Here is a 22,644-nt window from a genome sequence, read left to right on the forward strand (position 1 = left end):
CACCGGTGGGTTCAAACTGCCGATCATTCTTTCCACAGCTCAGTGCTGGACCTCCGAGTCACTGGGGCCCTTAATGGAGCCACAGAGCTGTGCAGCACTGCTGGGCTCTAAAGCAGGTCTCCACAAATGAGGCTTTTATTCTAACTAAATGATGAAAATCTATCCTCGCCAAGATGTGCTTGGTTTAATACTCAGCAGAAACACGGATCGTTGTGAAAGTGATCTCCCTCTCTCCCCCCGCCTTTCAAAACACTAGGTGTTGCAAAGAACCACATCATACATGAGTAGGTGACAAATGCTCTTTGCTTGTTTTATGTCCACGATTGTAAAAATGCAAACACTGCCAATGGCCACTTTGGTAAACACAGTGCTCAAACTCAAGAAGGACTACATTCTCTGGACAGGCTTTAGCCCCAGAATGTCGAAGCCCTTGGCCATGACAGCAGCGGCAGCTTCGCACAGCAGCATCCGCCACATGTTCACCTTCAGCACTTTTCCTGAGAAGAGAGAAAAGAGACAGTGTTAGTTTCTCTGCTCGAAAATCATTAACATCATCCGCTACTCCTGGATATGACTATAGAGTAGCATGGCTCACACAGGTTTTGGGGCTTGAGCTAGGAACACCTTCACTTTGAACTAAAAAGAAAGGTGCAGAAATAAAGGGGCCTCTGTTTAAGCAACTGGGTTTTAACAGCTATTTAAGACAAAGAGGTCTGAGTCTGCAGTATTAAAACTATACATTTTATGTTTCTTTAAGAATGTCCCCAAGGTGGGTGCCATCATGAAGAACCGCAAAGAGCCATTTTCAGTCCTCTGGGCCCTTTGGGCTATGCTCCGCCCGGCGTCTTCCCGAGCTGAGAGGGAGGAGAGCGACATGGGCAGGACTTCATTTCTGCTCTGATTGCAACGCGTTCAGGTTTTGTCAGCCACGTATGATGTGGTCTACACTGCCAGGGCTTGGGGGAAAACAGACCCCCTTCGCCCTCCACTAACAAAATGAATTTGAAAACAATTCCCAGGCAGTCAGTGCCTGGACTGGCTGAGCCGCTCACCGGTCTGCCGATCTTTCTCCACACAGTAGCAGCTGTCGTAGAATTCTGTGAAGGTCGTGGCCAGCTCGTAGACATAGTCACAGAGGGTGTGTAGAAACAGGTCATCTAAGATCTTCTGTAGAATCTCAGGGAAGCGCAGAATGCAGCGGCCAAGCTTCCACTCCTTCTCATGGTCCAGGATGAGCTTGGTCTCCCGCGCAGCTTTCTGGAGCATCTCTTCATCGACATTGGCCAGGCGAGAGATGGACCTGCAACACCAGGCAACACCCAGTTTCCCTTCGGTGCGGACGGCTCTTTCCTCCGCTCAAAAGCACATACGCCAGCTACTGCCACCAGTTCCAAAGATGTTCTTAGACAAAGGCTGAAGCGGTTCAGGCCGGCTCCCTATTCGAACTGATAACATGGCCTACAGAATGTCACCTTCAGAACAGGAACAACAGGAGGGGATCACTGCCCAGAATTTAAATAAGGATGTCTGGGGGAGTATCTGCCAGAGAGAAAGGGAGAGCTTAGAGGTTCTTTTAGAAAAGAGGGAACTTGTCATTTTAAAAGCGAACCCAACACTAAAGATCTCACACGCCGCACAAGAAGCTGGACCCCACACTCCCCCGAGTGCCCACAATCACCTGATTCGAGTGAAGGCATACAACAAGTAGGCAGCCGTGTTCCCTCTGTCATCCAGCATCTTGTCAAAGGAGAAGATGTAGTCATTGAGCCGGTTATGGGAAAGATCAGCGTATTTGATACACCCATAGGCAACAGATGTCTGAGCAGCCCTCAGTTCTTCGGGGGTTAAGACCTTTGGGAAAACCATAAGGAGACTTCATTCAGAGGTGACGGCTCCTGCCTTTGGGTCACGAGCATCTCATGGACCACTTTATCCATACGCTGATACTGAGGTAGTACAATATGGGCCAAAGCTCAAAGACAGAACAATAAAACTCAGTACTACCCAGTTAAGAATATTTAAGAAACCTGATTTGGAAAATGCCAAGTATCAGTTTAAATACCACCGACCAGTATACTCTGTACACAGGAGATGCACGACAACCCCCCACCCTAACCCCACCCCACCTCCCAGTCTGACTCCCAGTGACCACGAGTTTCTGACACTAAAGTTTTATGGGTGCAGCCTGGCTGTGAATGATCCACCCTGTGTCTAGCAGCTCAATCCTTAGTGCCACGAGCTCCTAAGGAGACTATTATGAACCAATTAAGAGTTTATATTCACTTAACCCTAGGATTCTGAGGTAGCTCATTGGGAATATAATTATATAGCATAATAAAAATAAATGAGAGCCAAATAGTAATTGAAGAGTCCCTAGGTGGTACAAACTGTGAGTAGTCTTGGTTGCTAACGAAAGGGTGAGATGCTTGATGTTATACAGAAGTGCCTAGGAAGACAGACCACTGATCTACTTCTGAAGACCCTGTCTGTCCTTGCAAACCCTACGGACACACCTCGCATTGCCATGTGCCCGGCTGGGTCTGTAGCAACGGTTTGGTACTTTTTAAATGAAGGCATCAGCTGTGAAGAGCCTGAGTGGGGACCTGGCGCACGGTCAGGCACATGGGAAGGAGTATGGGTTCTCTTCCGGCTCGGGCAGGCAGACGCTCGGAGACAGCGTGCCTCGCTATGAAAAGCTGGGTAAAGTGTATTACAATGACGACACCAGGATCGGGAAGGGAAATCCCGAGAGAAGGCAAGAGAAAGGGCTTTTCCCAATCACTGTACGGCTAGGCGAGAGGGGCGAGGAGAGGAATGCAGAGAAAGAAGTGGCTTTACTAGACAGAAGAGGCCAGAGTCTGAGGCTGCCAAAGAAGTTAGGGAGTTTTCAAGAGAAGGGAATCAACTCCCCCCCACCCCCAACCCAACAACAACCTGAGATAAGAAAATTTCTTCCAATTTTCACAAGGCCAACATGCACTAGACTTGGGGGGGGAAACCAAACAGAATCTCTGTTGGGAAGCACAGAACGCCCAGTCCCACCGGTGGAAGCACTGCTTCAGGAAAGGTCGGACGAACAAAGCCCAAGACCAGCCTCTCCAGGATGAAGACGCTTAGCCAGGGAGAACACCACTTTTGGAAGATGATAACAACCTTCCGAACTCGTACAACTTTTTTACCTTATAATGCCGGGCCATCCACTAGCAACAAAGATGCTTGCTAAACAGCAAGGCGTACTGAAAGGGGTGGGGGAAGAACAAGACAACAGGACACCCAGGGGAAGAGCACAGTTATTTTACAGACTGAAGAGGTTTTAAAAAGTAAACACCACACCCACTGTAGCCAAACCAACCCTGTGAGACGCAGGAGACTAGGCCGTGGGCTCTGCGGCCATGCAGACGCGTCCCCTTCTCCCTCAGAGGGCACAGTACGGGGACGTGCAAGGAAGGCCTCTGCGTACCTTGTCTCTTTCTTTTTCCTTCAATTTGTCCATGGAGCGCTTGAGACCTTCTTCCAAAAGGTCTCTAAGCCGCACTGTTTCACCCGAACGGGTTTTAAACTTCTTCCTAACAACATTCAAAAGCCTTGATTAGATTTTGAAGTAGACCTTCCAACTCAGAAATCTTCAAAAATAAACCAGACTGCACCCCCGGCCTGTTTCACGCCTCAGTGTACTTTCCCCGAGAACCCCTCATCTAGAGGATTCTCCAGGCTTCCAACTGGCAGGCAGGGAAGGTGCCAAGAGAAGTGCTTCGGCTTTTCTCAAGGGTCTCTTATCCCTAGCTCTCAGTTCCAAGCCTCCCCTTTTCCCTCTAATCCAGTCCTTAAAGGAGAAGCACACATCTGTCCATTTGCTCATTTTCCTGGAACTCAAAGTACAGCTCACGCATGTTTCTCATGTTCAGTGGTAACGAACGTAGCCACAGATTAGAATTCGCCAAGGAACTATCACTAACAGGACATACCAGCACCCCATTCATACCCAGTCTGAGGATCTCTGGGTACTTTTTTGAGGACAGATTTATTAAACGCACAGAGATTCACAGAGCTCTATACACACAATTCTCTCTTTTTTAAAGTAAAAAATCCTCTGAGCGTATCAAGGATATGAATGAAGCACCTGCATTTTTACTTAAAACCCACACCCACTCTCCTGGACAGGCGGACTGCTCCCCAGGGTTTCTAGACTGTCCACCCTTCTGGGAGCAGCTGCCTCCTCTTCCTCTGCCAGCTGGTGGTGGGCTCTACACCAAGCCCATGGTTAGCAGCCAATGCATAACCCACTGTGCTACTACCTAAGCCCCCTCCTATCTGGCACAGGCCTACCAAGATAATACTTTCTATCGCTGCTATGTACTCAGGACTTGCATTAGATTAAAGCGTTAGAAGGCCTTTCTTACTCCCCCGTGTGCCAATGACTCCTAGGCCTTTCCTCGTGCTGCTCCCTGAGTGTCTCCCAACTGCCAGGGGCCCATGGTGAAGCCACACTCACCAGAAAGCCCAGTCAAAATGTGCCGGGAGGCCGCCCTTCACGCTCATGCCCCCTGTCTATAGTCATGTAACACCTGCCTGCCTTCTGCAATGAGGGTGTGTGCACTGGCTGACTGACTCGCCTGAGCTACTTCGTGCGGTTTTCCAGAAGCATTACAACACAAACTTTGTATGACGGTCACCTGTGAGCCTGGTCACCAATCTAAGATGCCACAGTGTTTAAGGGGCATGCTGGTTACACTGCTGACTGGAAGGCATTGGATTGTGGAAAGAAGGCATGCCTCTGAAATGAAGACTACACGATATAAATATTTGCTTATAACTCCCTCTGTTTTATAAATGTTCAGTAGGAACAGACACAACAACCAAACCCCTGAGAGGGTGAGTGGTGTGCAGATGTGAATACGCATTGTATTTGAGAGGTGGACTAGCATCGTCAGGTGTGTTGAAAGCAGTCCATCCTAGGCATCAATTAGAAAAGACAATTTAATTTACACAATGCTCGAAAGAGAAATGGTTGAGCATTCTGTCTGCACTTTGCGGAGACTTGGTTACATATCTACAATTTAGTTCTGTGGGAATGGAAGTCCACTCTATAACTGTTAGGTTTATAGTCTGGCTTTCATTCAGCTTCTGTATAGACTCCCACGACAGCAGATGTAAGTGTGAACGCACTGTGAACTTTCTTAGCCCTGACACTGCATCAAATGAGACTCAGCTGCTCGCAGAGAAAGCTGGGAGGAGGCCAGCGTGGCACTGCCCTGGTCAGACTTACTTGTCTTCTCCCAGCACCACACCAAAGCCAGCGTGGGACACGCGAGTGACTTTAGGGTCATACCACCCAATCAGCTGAGCCGCAGCAAATATGGTCTGGAAGTGCATGGACTACAAAGGAAAAGAAGGAGAACATTAAAGTAGATCAATGTCAGGCTCTGCTAGTGCTTAGGGATAAAGGTTTATAAAATTCAAATCACTTACAAATGTGCGAGGCAAGTATAAATATAAAAGCTCTTTCAGTTCTGGCATGTGGGAAACAGTAATTAAGATGATCACAATCTCTATGTTCATAATGTTTAAAAGGCATGCTGATTACACGGCTAAGCAATCCTAACATACTTTTGAATGAGGTGCGTTTAAATGTGAGCAGAAGTGGAATCACATGCAAGGTTCTGAATGACATGCGTGAACGTCAGGATCACGTGCAGTGACTTGAATGAAATTCTAGCCGTGACGACACCACCATGAGTGAACAGAAAAGGGCACAGAGATGACTTCCCGTCTCGGAAGCCGCACAAGGAAGTGTTCAGGCTTGCCTTGGCCCAAGACGCATTTCCTGAACCTTAGGCTTTGGGAAAACAGCTGTTCAGTGCCGACTGACAAACCCACCGTGCTCTGTCCCTCCACTCAGAGTAAGCACATCCACCAATCTTCCAACTTACTTGTCCACTGTCCACAACATAGATAATCATGTTTGCTTTTTCCTCAAACAGCCTTTGTTTAATAGCAGCTAGGTCGGATGTATCATAGGTATAACCGCCATCGGACTTGACTATGGTTAATGGTACAGAACACCCTGGGACAAACACAATCTTTCTGCCATCGTCCACTTGCACGAGTCCTGGGGGGGTGGGGGCGGGGGCAAAAAAACTATTAAAACAGCTCAAAGATCACTTTGAAAATTAGGTACTTTATATAAAGAAGAAAACAAACAAACAACGCCCCCCTCAAAGAACACTGAAGGAACACAAACGCTGAGCCACTCTAGGGTATTCATTAGAGCTGCTAAAAAACACGGGGCTTCTCCTCACCCCGGACTACTAGGAACCGGGGACATGGCTTTTGTCAAGTCTGTGGAGAGCCCTGGTGTTTCTGGGCTCTGGCCAGCTATCCTGGTCGCTTTGTGGACTAATGCTATGTTTCCAAACTCCTCCCAGAGTACCTCACTGAAGCCCATGTGCTCAGCAGACCCAGAACAGAGAGGGATGAATCTTTTGTCGTGGCCTCTTCTATTCATTCCAACACATAACAACCCCTTTGGGTTTTCAAGACTTTAAATCTTTACAGGAGCAGAAAGCCTCATCTTTCTCCTGTGGAGCAAACTCACTCATTCACTGCCACTGAGTCGATGCCAACTCACAGAAGCTTTATAAGATGAGGCAGAACTGTCCCTGTGAGTTTCCAAGACCATAGCTCTTCATAGGAGCAGAAAGCCCCGTCTTTCTCCCAAGCAGTGGCTGGTGGTTTCGAACTGAGGACTTGTAGTTAGTAGCCCAATTTGTAACCACGAAGGGTCCCGTGGAGCCAACTAGGGGGTTCAAAGTGCTGACCTTGGGTTAACAGCTCCGTGCATAGCCCATTACACCTTGCTTTCTCCAACAGAAGCCCTGCTGAAGTAGTGGTTGCTAGTGGTTGTGAGCTGGGCTGTGGACCACATGGCCAGCAATTCGAAACCAGCAGCAGCTCCAAGGGAGAAAGACTGGGCTTTCTACCCCAGTAAATAGTTAAAATCTCAGAAACCCACAAGGGGTTGTTCCAAGTCACTCAATGATGGCATTGAGTGTGGTTTTGTTTTTTGGTCTCTAATAGTGTTCTGAAAAAAGAAAAAAAAAAAGAGCCCAGGAAAAAACATGGTAGGATCTATCAACTGTCATGAGAAGTGGTACAATGGTTAGTGTCAGATCTCACACAGGAACCGAGCAAAGTGAGCCCAGGCTAGGGTAGACCAGGAAGCAAAGAACTGTGAAAGGCCACAGGGCTCAAGGGACAGAGAATGCAGATGGAGGAGGGATTGCATGGAATCAAACCAGGAATGTCGATTTGAGGGGGTTGGTTCCATCAGTGAAAAAGGAGCCCAAGTGAGCACCATAAATAATACAGGCAATTGATTATGTATATGTGAAAACCCTTGAGGTCATAATAATACCAAATTCCAACCAATCATTTGGTAGGTACTATGAAACTAATTCATCACTCTGAAAATCCACTAATCAAAGAAAGAAACCACGCGTTTATATGGTCTAGAATCATGCAAAGCAGTTCAGAATCATGCAAAGGCAGAGCGGCAGTTGGTACACATCTCATATTAACTGTACCCCAGTATGAACAAAGTAATTACGTGAGGAATCTCTGCACTGGTAAAGTCCAGCGACAAATGGAGAAAGAAATGGCAGACTACTACTGTTTTCTATCCTCTAATGCAGGGGTAGGACAGTCCAGCCCTCTGGCAGTCTAAGGCCCTCCAGATCACCAATCTTAGCTAACATGAGATGCCTCACCAAAGAGAAGCACTCTAGCTATCCCAATCGGGGAGAGTTCATGCGATGTTTGACCAGTGTGGCCCATGAATCATGTTGTAAATATCCCAATGGCCCTGGGCAGAAAAGAGGCTCCCAGGCCTGTTCTACTGAAATAATGATCATCAGTGGCTGCTAAAACCAGGACAGTCTGACTGGGGAAGTTAATGGACAGACCAGACTGACAATACCCTGACCTGCTGACTGTGAGCTAACGATCCTAAACAGCCACTACATACTGTGTGCCTCTACACTGACAAAACACAAAGCAGACTCTGACAGCAGGCTTTTCAGAGACACAGTCAGAGGGACTGCATGCCGCAAACTGCAATGCGAACTCTGCAAGACAATGCCCAGTGTCTTCAACGGGAAACGAGGGCGGGAAGGAAACCTAGGGACGTACGGAAATTTGAGAGAGGGCAGACAAATGTAACGTGCAGACTGGAACAAACTTAAAAAATAAATAAATAAAAAGAGTCATAGTAGGAAATTTGGACCCTGTGTGATTCTGAGTAAGTATTTGTGTGTGTGTAGTATGGCATTATGTTTGCAGGAGGTTTGCTGATACGCTAGAGATAGGTGGGAAGCTGGAGATGAAATTATAGGACCTAGTAGGAGGCACTGTGTATGGGAAGGAATAGATACAACGTGGCAGGCTAGTACTCCTAACGTTGAAGCTGGATCGTGGGGACATGGCTTTGGGGGGGAGGTGACAATATCTGCTCTTTCCACTTCTACTTAAAAATTTCCAAAGTAAAAAGTTAAAAAAAAGTAAAAGGAACAATGCCTACCTTTATCTTCAAATTCCTTTACAACATCGTTCATCCTATCTTGATAGAAGGATTCCCCCCTCTCTATTATAGAGATGTCCAATGCATCATAGATTTTATTAAACTCTAAGGGGAAAATGTGAGCAAGTTAGGAAGTGCATCAGAACTTAAAACAACCGTTTATTTCATTAGTTAAAACGTGGAAGGAAATTAAAGGCATAAAAATGCATGCAGTAGCTTAATATACAGTGATGTTTTGAAACCATGAAAGATATACTAACAAAATATGCGAATGGGACTATTACTTTTATTTTCCCCATCTACATTTTTTCTAAATGTACATGTTTATGTACATCTTATATTACATGGGGCAAAACAGACATTTCTACCTGAAGATAAAAAAAATTTTTTTGAAGACCAAATCTTGACGGCCTTTTCTCAGTGTTTCCTCCTCTGTGCCACGCACCTGTCTGTCTAGCGGAGTCCCAGTGCCACCGTCTTTTCTACAGCAGCATTCGAATACAGGTCACCACCTAGTCCTGCAAACTGCCGTCAGCAGGCTAGCAGAGCCGTGTGTTCTTGAACATTACTCTGTCCACCACGAAGTCCTGAAACTCTTTACACTAGACACGGATTTATAGGAGGGAACTTGGCAGGACAGTCCATTCCCTCCTGTCGTATATATACGCATACACCTTTGCTGGTTGTCTGTTTTATAGCTTTGACTGCTTCTATGAATAGGATCTTTTCTAAAATATTTTTCAACTAATTTTTGTTGAATTCTGAGAAAGTTAAATTTTGTGTCGCTCTGTTAAACTTTCTGATTAGGTGTTTCAGTTTTAGAATTCTAAAATTTTCTTCTAAAGGAAAATAATCTGCTCCCTTGTACTAAAAACAAACTGTCATTCAAGGTCAAGAGAAATAAAGACTCCATAAATTTATATGCAGTATTTCCTACTGTTATATAAACAAAGCCCAGAAACTTACCTTGGCGGGAAACATCACAGATAAGGTTCCAAGCTTTTAAGATATCTGGATTTTTACTCTGAAGCAGAACTACACATTGATATGCTCGCTTCTTAAATTCTTCCTCTGTATCAAACCGCTTTTTGGATTCCTGTGATTTTTTAAAAAGTACGGCTTAAAAAAAAATCCAACTCTATTTCTAGTACAGTAAGAACATAAAATTTAAGTTTATAAAAAATATATATAAATAAAATAAACAGAACCCAAATCCAGAGGAGGGAATAGTATCCGAGCTTAAATTGTGAACACCCAGTTTGCAGAAAGCTATGGATGACAGTGAGAGCCCCAAATCCATTTAACCCATGTCCCACATGGATTAAATCTCTGGCGAATCCCTCTGACCATAGTTGAGGGATGTGAACTGTTTTGCTATCACACACAGAACATTGTACAGTTGATTATGACAGATGCTATTAGGTTAAAATGTAAGACCGTATTGTTTGATCTTCCTTTAGACCCGTTTCAGTTGTTTCAGTTCTGTGCTTCCTCTGAGGTTTTTCTATGTTTTGTCTAGTCATTGTTGATTTTTCGGTTTGTTTGCTTTGTATGTTATGTGATTGTGTTTTGTACGACTTTCTGTGTATGAAAGGTAGGACCGGTAGGTCTACAGGGCGAGTTGCTGGATGGGGCATCGTAAGGGAGGATGGGGGAATGGAGAGTAAATAATGAGTGAGAAGGAAATATTCTGCAATGGATTGTAGAGATGATTGCACGAATTTTATTATGGATGATTAAGCCGCTTGATATGTGATACATAAGTCAATAAAACTGTTAAAAAAAGAAAGTTAAGAACATTGCTACACCACATGATATACCAATAAAACAAATTTAGTGAAACCATTTTTCTTGAACAACATACATTTATCGTGCTTCTCCCTCCACCTTTCCACTTCATAGATGCCTGCTACCAGGCAGGACTCTGATGTTCAAAGACTATCAATCAAAAGCTATTTTAGTTAGAGTCAGATTTTTCTGGGAGCTATTTTCTATTTTGGATATGGTCTTGGAGGAATAATTTCAGTTAAAAGAAAATTGCTTTCATTATTTTTATCTCTAATTTGAAAGCAACAGCTATTTACTACATATTAAAAAAAAGTTAACCCCACTATTCCAAACAAACCAATGATACTACTTTGGTGCACAATTCCAGACATAGCTTTGCAAATACACATAGGAGGGGGCTCCAAACTTGAATTGAAAGATGCACATTCTCTTTTTTTTTTTTGATGCACATTCTTTAAATCACTAGAAATATACATGACTTTTCCCAGAGCCCCGGGGTTGCTGCTGGGCAACCACGGTCTGTGGATTGCAGGGCTGGGTGTTCAAGCCCAGAAGCAGGGAGGCCACCTGCTGCTGTACAGACTGACCTCTGAAACCCACGATCATCATCACTGTGACTGCAATCTCTCCGTGAAAGCGGGTCATGCCTCTCTTTATTCTGGTTTGGAAGTAAGTGGTGTTTTACAAACGTTTCTCTGCACTCGTAGATCTGCCTTATCATACACCAGGCACAGAGTTCAAATGGATAATTAAACACTATCTACCAATCTCCCATCAGTGGACATTCAGTTGGTTTTCAGTTTCTCTTTAGAAAACGCAAGCTAAAACCAAACTAAAACAGGAAAATCTCTTACAAGTTTTTTTGACACTTAGGAATCCTAGTCCTGCAAAGTTGTCTACTTCAGAAATTAATTTTTAGAAGGAAAAAAACCCCTGTATGCTCAAAGTTTTTACAAAATAGATAAAATTTGGCAAAAATGAAATAAACGAGGGGGGTACAATGATTCAAACGTTGCTGAGCCACCCCACACAGCAACATGAAAACACTGACAGTAAAAGGGTAAGTAAGGCCAACAAAAAAGGAAGAAGCAAATCCCCTTACAATACGCACACAGCAACTCTGCCCACAATTATGTCAAGGAGTAGAGTGTGGAAAATCTATATAAATGGTAGGTGGTCCATTTCTCTTTTTAAAAAACGACTCTTACGTAACATTTTCAGAATACATAAAACAGAAAGGGGAAAACAAGCATCAAAAAATTAAAATGCTAAAAAGTATTAAAAAACTAAAACAACAAAACCCTAACTTCACTTAACAATAGGGGATATGGTAGAATTTTTAGCATACAGCAATACAGAAAACAAAGAAGACAGGTGTGTGTGCAGTGCTGCTCCCACACATAATAAAATACAATGTGTGCAGGAATAGGTGCAAATCCAGTTTAAACTCAAGAAAGTGTCATTCCTGTTGAGAATAGGTTCTGAGCAGACAACAGCCTTTGGCAGATGAACAACTTGTATTCAATCCAACAGTAGCTTTAAATATCATGATGAGCTCCTTAAGGGCAATATATAACGATGGTGAATGGTAAGCACTCAAATGAGTTAATAAGAAGCAGTTTATTATACCTTATAAAAGGCCTGGAGATCCCCAATAGGCGGTGAAACCGTTAGATAATCGGGAAATCTGTCTTGCAGGTGAGCGATGAGCATGCCAAATTGCGTCCCCCAATCTCCTACATGGTTCAATCTAAAGAACACAGAATCTTTTAACAAGTGATACTATGCTTAAGGGGCAGAGCCATCAACTGTGATTCACTTCTCGGTGTAGCTAATTGTCGGCTGAAGCCATGGTTGCTATCACCAGTTTTATGGAAATTTAACTTTTAAACCAATCACCTTAGTGTAAAGTAGACCAGTAGTTCCTAAGTGTCAACGGACATTTTTCAAATATAAGTGGGCTTTGAAAAATGTGTGGAAAAATCCCATTATCTTTTCATTTCATTTTCCTAAGAACCTTTTGAAGTTCCCTCATATAAGTCAATCCAACCACTTCTCATCCCTCTCTGATTTTATCCAATCCCACAACACCAGGTCATCTCTCAACGGAGTTACTGTGATGTTGTGAGGTGCCAGCGAGCTGGTTCCCACCCACTGAGACCCTACACACGACCACACAAAACACGGGCACCATCCTCTCATTGTTCCACTGCTGCAGCCACTGTGTCCATCCATCTCCTTGAGGGCCTTCCTCTTTTCCCGCCCCTCCACTTTACCAAACGTGAGGTTCTTCTACACCATGATGTTCTTTCACAGGGGTCGCCCGATTCATCACAGCAGCAAAATCAGTTATGAAGTATCAATAAAATAATGTTATGGTTGGGGGCCACCACAACATGAGGAACTATATTAAAGGGTCGTGGCATTAGGAAGGCTGAGAACCACTGTTCTACAGGGACTGGATAGCCTCAGGAAATTCTGAGAGATTCCCTTCTTTGGCATTAGATCACATTGTCCAACTCATTAAGGTTTTCTAAAGGTTTCCGATTATAGTTAAAACAATATCTCAATCTTCTTTGGTGGCCTATAAAGCCCACTACAATAGACTTGTCTACCTCCGTCTCTAACAGAAAAGACCAGAGTATAGACCCTTGTTTTACAGGAGGCATTCAATGAACAGTTGTGGAATAAACGGGAAGCCTTTCCGTGGTACATCCACACAGAATCTAAGAGGGGCCACGATATTATTCATTTAAAATGTTTTCTGGGTGATTATGAAGCAGAACCAAGTTTATGCACCACTCTAAGATATCCGATGAAACGGGCTGCTTCGTTTTCTACAGAAACCTCTACACAAAAGCAGGACTTGGGCACCTGAGCACGCTGTATCCTGCAAACTCAAAGAGGCGGCACATGCTCTCCCCGATGATGGTGGACCTGAGGTGGCCCACGTGCATCTCTTTAGCGATGTTGGGGGAGGAGAAGTCAATTATAACCTGGGGAGACAGCAAAATAAGAGCGTTTTAAAAAGAGGTTAGATTTTGTGCTACCATGTACATTCTTTAATAAAACACCGATTTCAGCCAAAAATTGGTGTGGGTTGTAATTCAACTGTGGTAGATGTTCAGATTCATCTTCCAGTACATTAACTGAAAAATTATCACATTACCTTTTAATTCCACTTTTTCACGAACTTTTAAAAAACCCTCTCATACAACAAGCAAGACCCAGGAGAAAGGTTACATTTCAGTTATGCTCATCAAATAGTAACAATTCATTTTCAATCTAAAAGAGTGAAAATTATTACCAGTTACAGTACTTCCAGTTACAGGACTTTCCTGTATAACTTCTAAAGTACTACTATTTCAAATAGAAGGTTGCAAGTTTACCTTTTTATTCTCTCCAAGCGCAGGTAGTTGAACTCCATTCACCAGAAGACTGGTCAGCTGTTCTGACACAAAATCCTTCCGTAAGTGGACATTGATAAAGCCTAATGACAGCCAAAGAGAGAAGCTATTAGACAGCACTCCCTCTCGGGGTCCAGAGTGCTCGCCTGGCTCCGGCAAAACTTCAGGACTGCAATAGCGCAGGTGGGCAGTTCAGCACATAACCGCGGTCCACTTTCCGGAAAGCGTCCTCCTGCACTCAAGGCCCTTTCTCGTTCAGAACTGTGCCTGTCTCTCCACAGAAAACAGAAGCCCTTTGTCTGGGATTATCTGCCAGGAGCTCTCCTTTTTCCGCTGGGTGGAAAACTAAATCACCGGGAGGGAAAGCAATTAACCCAGGGCCGGGAAGCTATGAGGTAGCTGAGAAACAGTCATAGAGTTAGGAAACCTCCAACTCAGAATCCAAGGTGCCGTCACCAGCTTGCTCTAAACTGGTTTTGACATAAGCTGAACCTCTCAAGTTGTCATTATTGCTGCCTTTTATTATCAGAATCTATATAAATGCAATTTTTATTGGCAGTGTTGGTGTTGTAATGAAGTAAAAGCTGTAATGGACGTTGGGCATGTGCTCAAAACCAGTGTCAAACATTGCTGGGGTTGAACCCTGCCCTCACGTTTCTCTCCATGATGACTCCAGACCGGCCCATCCCAACTAGATGGAAGTGTTTTCACCAGAGAACCCCACCCTGAGCACCCACTAGTGAACATCTGAAAATAATCATATCACCAAGTCACACGATACAACATTGTATATAGTACACACTATAACAATGAAATACACAAAATCAGAACAAACACCTAGCTTGTTGTAAGTGCAATTTCTGTTGATTCATATGCATTCTAAGTTTACCTACATACAAGTTTTTATCCTATATCTACTTTTTTAAACAAGTATTTAAATTTAAAAAAAATTTTTAAGTTTTTTAAAGGAACCAGCAAGACTACAACTACAGAAGAAGGAAAATATTGTATCATACCAGGACCAGCAATTTCAACTTTTTCTATATATCCATTACTTGGAAGGTGCTTGGTGATATTTTCAGCAATTTCTCTTGGATTAACTTTCTGCTCCTTGGCTTTGAGCATCTACAACACAATTTAAAAACAATCCATTACCTAGCAGGTCTTAGCAAATTACTTGTCCAAGTTTGAAAGCTGCAATATTCTAATCTGGGGGATAAAGACCAGCTGTCCCTGAGCCTATTCTGACCATAGCAACCCTGCTGAACAAAGAACTGTCTCACAGTGTATCCAAGACTGCAGACTTTACAGAAGTTGGGGCATAGATGGTGCTTTTACAATACCTGCCGATGAATTACGGTGCCAGTGAAGGACACTAAACATACCACGGCCAGAGAATGACCGAAGCTGCCCCCGGAGAAGTATGGATAGAATGTGCCTTAGAAGTGAGGCTCGGTGAGACCTCATCTTAAATACTTTGGAGAAATTATTAAGAGGGACCGTTTCTTGGAGAAGGACATCATGCTTGGGCAAGTGGAGAGTGAGTGAAGAAAACGGGAAGATCCCCACTAAGGCATTCACATGCTGACCGCAACGATGGGCTCTGACATGGCTGTGACCGTGGCGACAGCGCAGGGCCAGGCAGCTATTGTCATATGTATGTGTCATATGAGACACATACACAGCGACGAGTGGTGGCTCACTCGATGGCATCTGACACCACCACGGCCCAACCCAATGCAGACACCTAACCACGGTCTAGGGAAACAATCCTTTTCAGCAAAGGAAAGGAAATGTAAACATTCAAACCAGAGGCAATTACTTAATTCTGAACTATAAAAGAGTTCTACGCGTGGCACTTCCTTTGCCGGTTTCCCAGAGTGTAACTCCTTATTGGAGTAGACAGTCTCTCATTTTTCTCCTGAGGAGCCGCTGGTGGTTTCAAACCGCTGACCTTTCATTAGCCACAGAACGAATACCCCACGACACCACCAGGGCCCCATGACCACAGTGGACAACGTCATTATAAAAAATGGAGAAATCTTTTGACTGAAAATCAGAGATGTATATCCAAACTCAAAACCACCATAAATGTCATCAAATATCTGCAAGAGAAACAATGTGAAGGAAAGCTAACACTCAGCAATAAGACATAGTGATCCTGGATAAAACAGGAGGGAAGGTGCCTACGAATCCTAATGCCCTCAACTGCTCAAAATGTTCTGATTTTATTGTGAAACAGTGGCCCTACATTAAAAATGTATAGTAAAATGGGACCAAACAAGAGTCTCCTATCTTTATATTGGTACCTAGAAATTATGCTTAGTTTAAAACAAAAATGGGAAACATACATCTTTGGGCAACAGAACAAACTTAAGACCGCTAAACAGCTCCAATGATATGTAATCACTATTATTCTATTGAGAATACATGAAAAATTTAATTGATAATTCAATATGTGTGTTTTTTAAAAATCAAAGGCATACACGCCCTTCCTGTTGAAAATGCCCTTTGCACTGAGGGTTCCGTTTGGTGCCGTTTATGTACATAAGTGGCAACGACAATGCTACTACTCAGTGAGATGGAATCTCTAATAATAACACAAAATAATACATCACCTGAGATATACCCATAGCACTGTTACACTGGTAATCCCCAAACTTGGGCTGCTGACTTGGGGTGACGACCAGAGGAGGGTTTTCCAGATCTGGATATGCAGCCTTAATGGCACAACCAAAGACCTCTTGTAGGCGGTTATTGATGTTAATCATGTTTTTAGTCGGCCTATTCCTCTCTGCTTGAAGGCTCTATCAGAAAAAAAAGAGGCATTATGTCAGTAAAGTATTACATCATCACATAAAACTTCCCCAAATACTCAGGACATTTTTCAAATGTCTTGAGAAGAGCCAGTACCTACTCAGAGAGCGATGCTCTCTTATCTGGTGTAGCATAAAACACCTCATGGTACAAGCCCATCCTACATGAGCTATAACGCAGGTGGAAAATGCCCTGCATGTATTTAGTCAGATGAGAAAGGTGAAACAGGGAGTAAACAGGGCTAACTGAATCTTAGCATAAAATCAATCCTAAATAACTTCTTTGCAAATGCTGGGAACTCAATGCACAAAACAATGCACTCTATCAGAACACTGACCTTCTTCAAAGCAAGAAACTGACAGGGGACAGTGGCAGTAGTATCAGTTTTTCAGAGATCAGAGAAAAGTTTTATATCACCGTTTAACATCTCATGTTAAGACTCCCCTACCTTTCATTTCTGATTTTCTTTAGAATGAAATACATTCCCTTATGATGGCTTTTAATTACCTTTATTATCGCACTTATTACATAAACCATTTGCCTCTTCTCTAGATTTCTGGATACAAGGATCTTGTTCATGGTTCTGTCCCTGGATGCCATATAAAAGCTTATCAAGAAATGGTGAGTGAACACTAACATGCTTTTAAAAGAGTGAAAATGAAAATAGTGCCTACACCAATCAGTTCTGTGTTAATCACAATGTCAATAACCTGCACTATCTTACACTGACAGCACCCCCTTAGTTACCAACCCCATACAAAGTTCAATTCGCATTAAGAAACATATAGTAGATAGAATAAGCTGTACTTCCTTTTGTATTTTTTCCCTTCAGAGCTCTGAGGGAAAACAGCACCAGCTGTCATTCCATTGAGCACTTGTGTATCTGAGAACTGTGCTAGAGCCGGTCCCCAGTGCTCTTTCAGAAGCTGCCCAGCTCTTCCAGCATATCAGTTAGCAGCAAATATGCTAACCACTGGACCCCCTGGGGACTTCTCGGCAAGCACTGGGCACTGAGTACTTGTTCAATGGAAAGAAATCTCACAGGGAATAAGTATAAGCAAATGCAGAATGAGATAGGCAACCAGAAATATGAGATTTCTTTTTTCAGTGAGGTTCCACAGAAAGAAATTTTGTGATGTTAGAAGATTCAAAGACAAGGCATTTAAGCACAACAGACGACCAAATTTCAAGGAGCTGAGGGAGGCAGTCTAAGATGAGTGAATGAGGTCAGCTTTGGGATAAGGATGTCATGCTAGGACAACTCACCGCAAGTAGTACACACACACACACACACACACACACACACACACACACAGAAGAACAATTATAGGTGTGAGGCAGGCACACTCTGGGTTGTGTCATCAGCAGACCTGAAAGACAGGCCAAATGACTAAAATGCCAAAGGCAGCAAGCTCATTTAATTATTTTTTGGCAAAACTGTGATACTACTTTAGGTTAAGAGGTCATTAAAAAATACAGCATAGGCTATTGGGCAGGGGGGAAGTGATGGGAAGGGGAGGTGAAGATGAAGATATTCTAAAAACATTGAGGGAAAATAAGTTAAATGTCTTCACCTTATCTGAATCCTACTGTCAAAACTTTTCAATCCATTCATTAATTATACCATTTGATAAACCCCAAAGTATTAATGTAGTTAACATTTAGCATGAGGTAGGATTTCAAGGGCCTTAACAAGAACTAAAATGGGACACCGACTTCTCCATTATTAGAACCAAGTAACGACTCAGTCATAACTTGTCTAATGCCCAGATTCCACTGGGGGTACTTCCAGAATTTTCAATGGCAACAATTTTGAGACAAAATGATTGAAGTTACAGAATAAGCCAGCGCACTCACCTTTTGAAGGATATTCAGTCGATATTTCAATTTTAAATTCTCTGCTTGTAATTGCTCCAAATTTGGAGACGCTTCTAAATAGCCACCGTTTTTCAACCTGTCAATTTCAGCAGTCAGAAGTTTAATCTCTTTCTCCTGGGAAGGAAGAGGAATTTTTGTTGGTGCAATATGACCTATGACTCTAATTACTTTAATTGGTACCATAAATTACCCTGTCACCAGGGTATGACAGATATGCTAAAACTCAAGGGCTTGTCCTTTCACAAACTGTGGTTTCTGGCCCCGCCCCCCTCATACACCGCCCCTTTGAGGCTCTTACAGATATTAGAATACCACCCTTGATAAGAAAAATCAAAGTACAGGCAGACCCTCTTTTTGAAAGTTTGCTTTTCACCACTTCACTTTGCTAACAGACCTACATCCGTACCTGTTTTGGTAAAAGAAAGACACCTGAAAAGGATTTTTGATTTAAAAAAAAAAGAAGAAAAAAGGTGAGATGCAAAACTAACATTTGTTCCACAGCAAAAGGCCCTCCACATAGCGAGGGTGGCTGGCCAAGCTCCTTTCCTGGGAACCACACCCAGCAGGAGGTCGCCATAGCTCTGAACTACATCTGCCAGAGCAATTGTAGGTTTATGTGGTTATCTGGCAGGTTATTTTTGGGGTCTGGAGATGCTAAAAAAATTCCCCACATAAACTAGTCAAGCTTCCCTTTTTGCCATTTCCAATGACGATCGGCTTCATAGGAATGCTGTCCTTACAAAGAGCAGGGGAAACCTGAATGTGTACTCGGGAGACAAACATAGGAGTATTAAGGATGTAACACATCAGTTTCCCATCCCGGGTTTCTTTCCTTGGTTCAATAAACCATCTGAATTTAGTCAGAGAGCTAGGTAAGTTTATGGGTGATCAACATAGACAGAGGTACAGTGCTTAAGCTACCCTAGGATCTGCAGTGTGAACCCACCAAAGAAGATATGCTAATTTGTCAAGACTCAAACCTATGGTGTCAAGTCAATTCTAACTCACAGTGGCACTACGGGATAGGGTAGAACACCTCATGGGGTTCTCAAGGCCCCATTTTTCTCCCCTGGAGCAACTGGTGGGTTCGAACTACAGACCTTTTGGGTAGCAGCCTAGCACTTCAACCACAGTGCAATTAGAGAGCACAGCTGTGGAATCCCTGTGGGGTGATTCCTACCCTGCCCTATCGGGGGTCACTACTGAGTTGGAACCAACAGCATCAGGCAGCCTGCTTTGATTCCCAAACCCTATGACGTCAGGCTCATTAAAAAAGCAAACGTTTTCTGTCACATCCAAATTAGCTCTGGTCTAATGCATGCCTTTGGGCTTTTCTGGAACTAGGATTTCCCCTGTTTGTATTCTAATATCCCAAACTAAAGACATGTTCATTCAGAAAGAAATGAAACTTCCAGCCTAATTGCACAATGCAAGAGGGAAGGTGATCCGTAGTTTGAACAACAGCCACAATAGGGTGCCATGAACGAACACACATTATTTTTTAGGCATGGAGCTAACCATTCTCCACGTGTTTTCTTTATAATTCTTATGATGACCCAGTGAGATGGTAATTCTATCCCCACACCGACAAGGATGTGCGGCTCATTTGTACTTTGTGACCGCTGACTCTGCAATCACGAAGTGTAAACTAGCCCAGTGATTTGGCAAATTCAAAGTCAGCAGTCACAAAGCATTAATTGGCCACGTGACTTGAAAAGTTCTGTAACTGCTCGGAGTCAGTTCCCAGGATGTGAGTACTGCAAAGTACTCTTCTGTCATCCCGCCAATGTAAGCATAGGCGATCGAGTCCACTTTCTTAAGTTGGGACTGCTGTTGCCCCAGGCAACGAAGGCAAGCCAACTCTCGTTTGTCTGCCCAGGGGCAGCACCGTGCGCTCTTTAAGAATCTTCTTGCTCCGGGTCAACAGAACGGTGGTGACGTAGCAAACCGGACACAGGTCTCGGGCTGCGATGCCTCGTGTCACACGTCCCCCTCTCGCCCGAGCCCTAAGAATGTGAGCCTGCCCAGTGTGCAGAGTGGGGGCCGTGGGGACAGCCGCACGCCAGAGACGATGGTTTGGGGGTGGGGGTGGGCGAGGGTGGGATCCTCCACTGCGCAGCAAATGACAGCCACTGGGGGTCGGAATGACCGGCTTTTCTTTTGCCACCCGTGTCCTTTCAGGCCCGTCTCCGGGCCTCGCGACCCGCGTCTGAGCGGGGCCAGGGCGGCCCTCGCCTCGCTGCCGGCACCCTCGGGGCCGGAGCCGGGGCTACCTCGTTTCCCTCCCGGCCTTCCCCCCGACCCCACGTGGCCCGACCTGCTGCAGCAGCCGCGCTGAGCACCGAGCCACCTGCCCGTCCATCCTCCCGACAGCGCCTCACAGGCTAACTGGCCGGAAGCGGAAACAGGCCGTCCTGCCCGGAAGCGGAAACCTCTTCTGTTTCAGGTCGGTCTGGTGGCTCTGCTGCCCCCTGGCGGGATCCAGGAATCACTGCGCGGAGAACCAGCGGCGAAAGTGTCACAAGAGGGGAGCGTTTGAGGTGAGGGGAGCGTTTGAGGTGAGGGAAGAGCAATTGCGAGGAATGCGATCAGAGTGGCCTTGGGCATCTGAAGCTAGATGGTCACTAGATGTCCAAACAAGGCATGGACAAGGACAGGTCATTTGGAGGCTCTGAGGGAGAATCGGTGCCATGCCTCTCTCCTAGATTCTGGTGGTCACTGGAAGTCCTTGTTGCTCCTTAGCTCGTTGGATGCACTGCCCCCTTCTGCACGTGGGTTCTCTGTGTGTCTGGGTCCAACCCCTCCCCTTTATTAGAAGAATTCCTGTCATTGAATTAGGGCCCTAGCCGACCCTAGTACAATCTCACTTTATCTTGACTCATTATATCTGCAAAGGCTATTACTTCCAAGTAATTCCACAACCCAAGGGCTGTCTGAACGAGAATTTTTAGGGGGCATTATTGAACTCAGCACGGCATCTGAAAATACTTACCGTTATTTTAATGGGTTATTTTCAAAAGTAGCAGTGGGTTATTTCCTGGCATGCTGGCCATTGCAAAAATGTTCTCAATGTATTTTCTCCAAAAGTGTAGAGGAGGAGGCTTCAAAAATTAATAGGAAAAGTCCATTGTCTTTTAATTTCTTTTTTCCATGAACTTTCTGAAGCCCCCCACCTCATGCACCCCCAAAATGGATTATATTAATTTAAAAGCATAACAACACTTTGGAGTTGAAAATTTTGCTCATCTAAGTTATGGAAAATAATTGCCATAGTAATTAGAAAAGTAATCACCAAAGTCAGTTCTGTTTATCAAATCAACCACCTCAGTTAGACTTGTGGCAGAAGTCTGATCACAGAGGAACTTGGGAGTCAAGGCTAAGATTCTAGATTGTCTTCTAAGCGCAGTGGGAGGACGAGGGACCGAAGAGGCAGCAGAGATGGTGGGTAGATTTATGACATGCATTAGAGGCAGACTTGACAGCACCAGCTGTCAATGACTGTTGTCATTGTGTACCATTGAGTCCATTCCTTCTCTTGGAGATCCCATGGATGGGATCTAAGTATGACCAGAAAACATGAAGGATGCTGGTGGGGTGAGGTTGGGGGTAGACGATTAAATCTTTGAATTTTCCGTCCGATCGCCACGTTTTAACAACCCGGGTCAACCCACTCTATTTGTCTCCATGGCGAACACGGTTTACTTCACCATCATACTGTAAATGTTTTTTACTAGTTTTTAATGTTTTCAATCATCCCATGGTAGGGGAAGCTTTGTAGTCATTACAGAACAACGTGTGGATGTGATATCCTGCTGTACATAATATAAAATAATGCAATTGACAAACATTAGAAGGTGGGTTTTTTGGCGGGGGTGGTGGGTGTGGATGTGGGGTGGGGTGAGGCAGTAGGCAGTTGGAAGCTTTTGCCTAAAGACCATGAAGAATAGCTTAAGGTTGATTACTTAACGTGGAAACCACCAGCCTGACCATGCTAATGGTGGATTTCTAAAAGTGAGGTGCCTTTTGTTTTAGATGTTGTAGTGTCTGTGAGGGAGAAAGACGAGGCGATCTGCTCCTCATAAATGTTGATCGCCTTGTAAACCTTGGGGACTACTTCTACTCTGTCCCGAAGGGTCCTGAGAGTGAGAATCAACTGGATGGCAGTGGGGAGTTGTCAGG

General features: G+C 44.2%; 1 protein-coding gene across 1 annotated transcript; it reads right to left on the bottom strand.

Moving 5' to 3' along the window:
* Positions 1 to 285: 285 nt before the first annotated feature.
* RARS1 (arginyl-tRNA synthetase 1) lies at positions 286 to 20,841 on the bottom strand. Its single transcript, XM_004696774.3, has 15 exons — positions 20,783 to 20,841; positions 18,445 to 18,579; positions 16,389 to 16,577; positions 14,787 to 14,895; positions 13,753 to 13,853; positions 13,238 to 13,359; positions 11,993 to 12,113; positions 9,542 to 9,671; positions 8,576 to 8,680; positions 5,931 to 6,109; positions 5,267 to 5,376; positions 3,461 to 3,566; positions 1,679 to 1,851; positions 1,053 to 1,300; positions 286 to 497 (listed from the first exon to the last, which is right to left on the bottom strand). The coding sequence occupies exons 1-15, from the start codon at positions 20,825 to 20,827 to the stop codon at positions 388 to 390; spliced, it is 1,983 nt and encodes a 660-aa protein (XP_004696831.1). The 5' UTR covers positions 20,828 to 20,841; the 3' UTR covers positions 286 to 387.
* Between the last annotated feature and the right edge of the window lie 1,803 nt (positions 20,842 to 22,644).

Source organism: Echinops telfairi, unplaced genomic scaffold, assembly GCF_000313985.2.
Source record: "Echinops telfairi isolate 266 unplaced genomic scaffold, ASM31398v2 ScPeMD7_7469;HRSCAF=8507_0, whole genome shotgun sequence".
NCBI classification, from domain to species: Eukaryota; Metazoa; Chordata; class Mammalia; order Afrosoricida; family Tenrecidae; genus Echinops; species Echinops telfairi.

Excerpts from the sequence above, each read along its gene's own strand:
- RARS1 (XM_004696774.3), bottom strand. The coding sequence starts at position 20,827 with ATGGACGGGCAGGTGGCTCGGTGCTCAGCGCGGCTGCTGCAGCAG. Across the intron at positions 16,578-18,444 it reads GACTGAATATCCTTCAAAAG|AGCCTTCAAGCAGAGAGGAA; the intron begins GTGAGTGCGCTG and ends TTTTTCTGATAG. Across the intron at positions 3,567-5,266 it reads GTGGTGCTGGGAGAAGACAA|GAAGAAGTTTAAAACCCGTT; the intron begins GTAAGTCTGACC and ends GAATGTTGTTAG.